Source organism: Protopterus annectens, chromosome 8.part1 (assembly GCF_019279795.1).
Source record: "Protopterus annectens isolate FY-2018-M chromosome 8.part1, PAN1.0, whole genome shotgun sequence".
Lineage (NCBI taxonomy): Eukaryota > Metazoa > Chordata > Ceratodontiformes > Protopteridae > Protopterus > Protopterus annectens.
Window position 1 is genome coordinate 196,023,446 of NC_056742.1, and position 8,971 is coordinate 196,032,416.

The following is an 8,971-nucleotide window of genomic DNA, read 5'->3' on the forward strand; positions in this document are numbered from 1 at the left end:
TTGGAGCTTGAGCAACAGATGCCGGTAACCCAGGAACAGTGGTAGCAGGTGAAGGTGCGGTTGTGTTGATCCGGGTAGCAGGAACTCCATTATTTCTATGTTGACCATCCGCACAATCATTTACGGCTGCAGGTAACCGCTGATTATATAAACAAGATGTTTCACTGGCCGGAATACTCCTCTGCCCACATTCAATGCTTTGTTGGTTGAAAGCTGGGGAAACTGGCTTAATTTTTTACACCCGTTATTTGGATGATATTTTTATTTTACTTGATGGTGATAGTTCCACTAGCGACTCAGTTGTTGAGTACTTTAATAAGACTACCCATTTTCTGAAGTTTACTTCCACTTTTGAATCGGAGTCCATAGCATACCTTGACATTTTATTATTTAAAGATCACTCCACCCAAAAACTCATAGCTACCATTTATAGAAAAAGAACTTATTCCAACTCATTTCTACATTTTTCTAGCTGCCACCCACTCCATCAAAAACGAGCTATAGTAAAGGGCCAATTGGTTAGGGCTGCCCATATAATTACTTTAGATAAGGATTTTCATGCCGAATGTGCCCACTTAAGAGGCATGTTTATACATCGTGGCTACCCTGAACACATGGTTGACGAGATTATAGAAGAGGTAACAAGTAAACGTTTGAGACATTTTTATAAACCAATTTTGAACAATGGTTTTATAATAAACAATGATGTTGACAATAATTTTTCTTTGGTGCCTGAAGCCGATAATGAATCTTACTTACCAGAGACATCAGGTGTTACTTTTATAACAACTTATAATCTTAATAGTAAAGACTGCTTTCAGATTCTGACAAAAAATTGAGCACTTTTTAAGAACGATACTAGTGTTTTTCAAAGTGTTGGAGAACACCCCGTGGTAATTTACAAAAAAGCTAAGAATCTTAAGGCTTATTTTGAACATCATTCAACTACACGTGCAAGGACAGTGGGTATGTACAAATGCCAAGCGTGCAATTACTGCCAATATATTATTGAATCTAATAGATTCAAAGTTCACGGTCAACAATACTATCTGAGATCGAGAGTGAACTGTAATTCAAAAATGGTAGTTTATTTAGCTCAATGTCAGTCATGTACGGCCTTCTATATTGGTAAAACAGAGAGGAGGCTCCGTGACCGTATTTATGAACACGTTTATGCCATCAGAAAACATAAATTTGAGAATGCTTTGGCGAAACATGTTTTACAGTACCCTAATCATTCCTTCAAGTTTTTAGTTATTGATCAAATTTGTCAGAATTCTCGAGGTGGACCGGATACACTTAAGTTAGAAGAATTAAAGTTAAGCTGGCAGATTAGGTTGAATGCTTACAATACACCCGGCTTAAAGAGGGTTATTCGATTAGTAGCACTCTCAAACTTAAAAGTCTTATCAGATAATACATTGTTTTTTATATTGTTGTTTGTTTTATGTCCAGTTTTATTACTGGTTTTTATATTTTACTGGAAGATATATTGTATAGTGTAATTTAGGATGTTTGATATTTTGTAACAAATGACTGTTTACAAGGTTAGTTTTTATCAGCTAGTGAGTGGTGTTCCAAGTGGATGTCAAATTCAGTTATTTCTTTAAATGATTTCACTTCTTTAAATGTTTTTATTGAGTCAATGATTAGTTAATTGACACTATATTTAAAAGGTTTCTTCACGTGATACAAAATGTCTGAGGAAGTTTGTAAATGTAACAAACGAAAAGCGCTTAACATTTTAATAAATTTTTGGTGCCGTTCCACAGTTTCTTTCCCTGTTTTTTGTTTTACAGTCTGTTTCTCACTCATTTGATTTCTTGTTTCAAAGGTGAGTTTGTCATCAGTTGTAATGCCTAGCAATTTGACAGATTTTACTATTTCTATTTCAGTTCTGTCCCCTTAAACCTATTTTGAAGGGGTTGAGGCTCCCTAGATGAATTTTAGTTGGTTATGATTTGTTTTATAAATGGATGGTCTTAATTGGGAGTAATTAAGGATCTGAAGAAGGTTTAACACTAAAAGCACTTACCCAGCATTGCTTTTTATCATTTTATGTTGTTTTTATTATTTTGTCTTGTTGAGTTGTTTTCTTTTAACAAATCCTTCTTTGTGGTGAAGCAGCTCCTTGCTTCCTTGATATGTTTGACTTTGGTGGAGCTACCTTTAGCAATCTGGATTTATTTCATATAGTGACTTCTGTACTCAGGCATGAGTGTGTGTGTGTGTACTGTAAATACTCTCTTACATATTAGTCCAAGTCCCAGGAAAAGATTATATTTTCCTTTCTAATGAACTGTCTTTCCCTGAAACTGAATGCATGCACGAAAACAGTCTGAATCTATATTCTCAAGCCTATTATTTTACCTTTAATGTACTATAGTGAACTCACTAGGAATGACCTCAGTCTAACAGTAGCCTTCTGCTTTTGCTACCACCATGGACCTACAGAGGATTAATTTCTCTCTTTGTCTAACTACATGGCATTCAACACACTCATACCCACACCCCACAGTCAGTCCTGTGACAATCACATGCAGAAAAGCTATGTAATGAGCATTGTGATTCTCGTAGACCAGTGCTGCATACTGCGATACATTTGAGACCTGCAGCTGTTGTTGCAGCATTCTAACAGTGTAAATCTGAGCACTGCAGATGTCGACCATCAATGCACGAATGAGATGATCTTATCACTGCTAGACTGCTAGAGAAACCTGCCTGATTCTGTATAAAACTGTGATAAAAGGTACACAAAAACTTTATGTGATTTCTGCAGTCTCTGTCTTTGTCTTTTTATCTTTTATTTTATTTTCCTTCTCCTGGCCATGATGCTTTTTCAAGAACTAATCTAATTATGCTTATCACAAACTTAGCAGATTGCTTCTGTGTATTATTTATCGCATTGCTTAAAATATGCAGTTATCCCTATAAAATTCAAGACATGCAGTTTTTCATTCATTAAATGTATACACTATAAAACGTTTCTTTGCACAGTTAACCAATGAACTATGGCAAATAATGACCTATGTCAATAATATGTGCTGTGTGATATTTTGGAGTCTGTTCTACCATAACTGCATCATTGTATCCATGCATACATATAAACAAGCAATCCATAAATAAAATAAATAATGATATCAGAGTATTATTTGCCACACTAGCAATACCTGCCACAAAGCATTACAGATAATGTATAAGACTTCAAAAATCAAAAACTTTCATCACCTTCGTTGTGTACCTTTGTTTATAACATGTTTTAAATAAAGACATTTTTTTCTGTTTTTAGCATTTAATAAGTTAGAACATAAAATCTTGCAAAGAAATTAATAAGGCATGCAATAAAGGCCCACACAAAAGATTAGGAAGTTTGATATGCTGAACTAAGACAGTTAATCCTCCACAGAGGGTGATGGATTATGGATAATCAGAGAAAATGAATTGTATTAATGGTGCGCAAGCAGTGTGATTTGGAACTAAATAATATTTTTCCTACAGGGAGAAGGGGGTAGGGTTGGAGAGTGGGAGTGTGCACTGTTGTGAAAGTAGCACTGATAATTCAAGAAATCATATAGTATATATATATATATATATATATATATATATATATATATATATATATATATATATATAAATCTAATTTCAGCCACGCTGTAGAAAGGAAATGTCTTTCAGTTTATATACTCTTATGTGAACTGGTAAAGGAGCATAGGTCTGTTGTTCAAAAATATACCTTCTGCCATTCCATTCTACTTTTCTGCTGTCTTGTATTAATACTGGGTACAATACATTTCAACAAATTCTTAGCAAATGTCATAAGTAAATAGGTAACAAATATATGGCAGTGTGAGCCTGATACAGAAATTACTTAACAAATCCTCTGCAATTTTTCTTTCCCTTCCGTAAGATCACCATTATGATTTCTAAACACTGTGGTAGCTACATTCTTAGACTAACTGACTGTGTGTGTGTGTGTGTGTGTGTGTGTGTGTGTGTGTGTGTGTGTGTGTGTATGTGTGTTTGTGTGTTGTAACTAAACATTGTATTCCAGAAAATCCAAAGCACATTGACTATTTCTGATGCAGTTTTCTTTAATTTGATAACCATTCCTAAAAAAAATGCATGTTACCAACAATGAAAAGCAATTCTTAACTAATACACAACTATTCCTGCCAAGCATGCTGCTGCAACAGAAAGTAACAATGTAGTTTTATTGTTTTGGCACTTAGTGCTGTGAACCAAACTAAAAGCTGATAGTTATTAGCTGACAAAGTTCTCTTTGACATATATTTTTCATTGCAGACAATCCCAGGGCACACTGTTTTTGCAAGGTGCATGGTGTGTTGGTGTGTTAAAGATTGTCCTTAAGGGAAACAAATAGATCAACTGTCTTTATCTGTGACAATGTAGTGATAGAGTGTAATGTGTGAAGAGTCTGAAAAATGTGCTTGAAGTTAAGTTGCAAATTTGAATCCTTAGTGAAAATTAAAACGGTTAAAGTCTCTGCAAGACAAACTGCATGGTTAGGTTGACTTCTGTTCCAACAAAATCATGTTTAAACAGATTTAATAATCTAGTATTCCCTCAAGGGGTTGAGAAGATCAGTTCACTACTCAGTCAGCTGAAAATGTTAAAAAAGGGGAAAAAACTTCAGTGAAATAAATGCAATCATTGTCTCATAGACACTCTAAGCAGTTAGTTCATCACTAATTTATTATTTTGTTTTCTTTGCATGCTAATAATAAGAACGGCTTAATCCTTAATATTAACGAATCTAACCTGTAAGAAATCTAAATGCATATTTATAAAAAACAAATCATCTTTACCAAAATAAACGTATCACTTAGATTTTGTTTAATGTCTTTCTTGAAGGTATTTATAGAATGAAGAAAAGCATATTAAGTTTAGCTCCCTGGTTTATGAATTGACTGAATTTATATGGAAATAAATAAGCACAAAGAATGTTATTATGGTGATCCGTGAAATAAAATAAAGTGGTAAAGATTAGGAAGTTTATGTCAGAATGCAAGAATTAAGGAAGACAAACCATGTACTTATACTCTACTCTAATCCAAAATGCACAACAGGAATAGAAATTAGCCCTTATTATTCATATAAAAAGATGCCACGTAAGCAATTTTTAAGACATTATGACTTACTTTGTGCGAATTTTGGTGGGTTGTCATTAACATCAGTAAGCGTTATGGTAACAGTAGTAGTTCCAGACAATCCTCCCATGTGACCACCCATGTCCTTTGCTTGAATGACAACAAGATATTCTTCCCTAGCTTCTCTGTCCATGTTGGCCAAGGCAGTCCTGATTATAGCTGTTGTAGAAAAATATGACACTGTAATAAAAATGTATTCACTTTTAACTGTACATATCTTCAGGTGTTAAAAATGACAAAATCTGCAGGATAAACAATAGCTTCTGTTTTATATTGTATTTAGCATATTAACCAAAGCACTACTTGATAACTTACATAATAATAAGGTAATGAACGCAGACTTATGTAAAATGTGTATTTCTCAGGCACTGTTAAATTTCATGCTAATAGTGACTTTAAAATTATAGTTCATTAATAAATTGCCATCTGTTATTATTAAAAAAGAAAACTAATACAGGTTTTAGACAGAATCAAACAAAGATATAATAAGGTCAGTGAAACCCACCACTCAACTGAGTGCAGTCTTAATACAATACAAGCTATTTAATCAGAAGGTGTTTCAGCTATCTTTACAGAAATTTGACGTACATTTTATATTTCTTAATTTCATAATTTAAATTTCTCCTATAAATTTCCTCAAGAGTTTTGAGAAAATAAAGTATCACAGACGCTTTAGTTAAAGGTTCTGACATTCTCTGATGACTGTCATGTTTGTGACAGCTAATGACACTACTTACATCTGGAACAATTTTATAAGGAGTTGCCTTAGAGAAAATCAAGAGAAGATAAAACGGTTTAGCTGCTGTTTTTCTGTTGTTACAATGCTTGAATAATATCAGTACATATATATATATAGATATATATAGATAGATAGATACTAGAAGCTAAGAACAGGTTCATGTATGATATCCAGTTATAACCTCTATTTTTAGCTGTAAGTCTCTCTCTTTCTCTTGCTCCCCCCCCCTTTGGAATTAGGGCTTAAGACTATTGAAAGCCACATCGCAAAGTTACATAGTTCTTCCAGAGAATACAGCTATAGATCTGAATTTTTTAACTTGTTCTTACATGCACTGAACAGCTTTAAGTCATACAGCTTGTTAAAATGTCAAATGAAGTGCCTGCTCATAAAAGATAAAGATGACTTATTTTTCTAGGAAACATTTTATTTTTCACACTTTTATTTTCTCCTACCATGCAGAATAATGATAAATCTGTCAATGGACTCTGATGGTTGACTGATCTTGAGAGAGAAATCCTATTGACTAATATATTTGATCTTGTGTAAAACATGCACGATAGATTTCATCTTCCTTCACTCATACATACACATGTATCAACATGCATGCACACACATACACACACACACACACACACACACACACACACACACACACACACACACACACACACACACACACACACACACACACACACAAAAGTAGCAGGCCACTCACTTTTAACACTTTCTGCTTGGCTTCAGATCTGATTTGTTGTTTCCCTTCTGCTTCATACTTTTGGTATTAAACCTTATCTCTGTTGGTATTTTACTAACTACTTACTTTCTTTATGTAAATGACTTGTTTGTATTAACTTCAATGTGGAGCTTTTCTCCCCGGGCCTCTGCTGAAAATGGAAATGTATCCAGTTGGACTAGCCCGGTAAACAAATGTAAAATAAATAAAAATAAATAAAATATCCTAGTATCATTGTCCACCATGTCTACCAGTATCTCCTGTAGCCCACAGAGTATCTTCATTCAAAGGCTGAAGCAGGTGTACAATCTATGGGCATCCTGAAGACAGGTTATGCTATTTACTACTTCCACTGTGTGATTTTCTTTTAAACTAAAAAGCTACTCTTGGTACCCCCTTCCTTTTATAGACACAACTCTACACAGGGAAGATATAAATAAATGATTACCCTCCCAGGATGGGCACACCTATCACTCTCTGTCAGCATCTCCTATCACCTATCACTCTCTGTCATGCACCCATAGTTAGGGCTTTATTCCTCTAAGCCATGGAACTAGCATCAGTTCTGATATTCGATTGCAATCAGGTGGGACATATTTCTGCTCAAAATAATGTAATTCAGCTTCTTTTGCCTCTATCCCAGCACAACTATCCACAATGGCATGTCTGTTCATAAGATAGCTCAATGAATATGTTTAAGTTGCCTGGTGTTATTACACATAAACTGCCAGCAGGAAAAAAAAAAAGTATTGCTCAAAAGTACACTTCTGATGTTTAACTGTGATGAAGTGAAAGAACTGTGTCCAGATCTACTTTTTTTTCTTTGCTAGTTGAATTTATTTATTAATAAAGGACTATTTTCATCCCTGCCCTGGGTCAAAAAGGCAAGGACATAATATGCAGCAAAACTATATGCAGTAAAATATACAAACGGATGGTAAGAAATAAACATAGTGCATCTACAGCTAACATGTTGTCTATAAATAATGAACAGTTGACAAGAACATTATGATAGAAAGCATATACAATGTTTTGTAAATAGATGTATATTACTTCAGCCATTAATAAATGGTTAGTAAACAAATAAACTGATCACAAACACTAAGGAAGATAACTTATTGCAAATGATGTGAAGCAAGCGCATACAAAGTAAAGTCTAAAGTGGCCTTGGTATAGATAAAAGCAGGAGATGAAACCATTGGTGTCAAGGCAAAAATAAAGATTTATTTAACTAAAGTCATGTCAAAGAATGACAAAAAATGAGATTAACATACATTGTTATAACATGTGAATGCTAAGTGATTAAGGCCCTGCAGCAATAAATAGGAGAGAAATGATCACAAGCAGTGGAATACCTGAAAAAAATGAACATAACATGCAAGGAATATGTAATCTCATAAGGGAGGAGAAACAGTTATAACTATAATGTATGCTAGTAGGTTAACCTTTATATCTAAAGCCTATGCATTTGTTTTCTGTCTATAACAGTGATGGTTTAGATTTAATTTGGGATATTGTTCCACCAGGCAGGTGCAATCGTTGAAAAAGGCCTCTCTGTAGTAGCAAGTTTACAGAATGCCTAGCTAAAGTCAATACTCACATTAATATATTTTAGCTTTTATGTATATATACACACAGAAATGCATGAGCACACATGCCAGTTCGAGTGACACTCATGGTCATTTCTTTTCAGGTACAGACTGCCTCACCCCTCTAAAGTTTGTTTATGGTCAACTGAAACAAATTCTGTCACAGTACCTTTTTCACACACCCTCACACACACACACTCATACACACACACAGACACACACACACACACACACACACACACACACACAGAACAAAGTCAAAGGATTATTTAAGAATGATCAAGTCATAATAGTTGCCAGCTAGACTGAACCCTAAAAAAAAAAAAATAAAAATTTATGCTACTGATTCTTTGGTCAAGCTAAAGTTATTCAAAAGAAAGGTAAATGTGCAGCAAATTTTAGGGCTTCTAATGATAGTATGAATTATTTTAATTATTGTACAATACAAATTAAGAAAAGGACCACTTTTAATGCACCCTTGCACCCCAGTATACAAGCTTTTGAAAAGAGTTGTTAAGACGATTTGCATAAATTAGCTAAAAAAAACAAAACAAAACTTTTTTTTTTAACTTGAACAATATAGAAAGAGAAATTTTGAATTCCATCAGGGGTTACATTGATACAGGTAATGAAGCCCAACAAAGGTGGAGGCATTGTTATTGTTTATACATTCAGTTATATTAGTGTCATGTTTTGATATTCTTCATGATGAAGTAACATATCAGTGTCCTTGAACCAA

At 34.1% G+C, this 8,971-nt stretch overlaps 1 protein-coding gene across 2 annotated transcripts in view; it reads right to left on the reverse strand.

The window, feature by feature from the left end:
* Positions 1-8,971, reverse strand: part of CDH8 (cadherin 8) — a 1,490,460-nt gene that overhangs the window by 392,846 nt on the left and 1,088,643 nt on the right. For both annotated transcript variants that reach the window (XM_044081816.1, XM_044081815.1), the window contains exon 5: positions 5,160-5,327. In XM_044081816.1, coding sequence (XP_043937751.1) covers positions 5,160-5,327 — 168 coding nt within the window. The remainder of the gene's footprint in view (positions 1-5,159; positions 5,328-8,971) is intronic.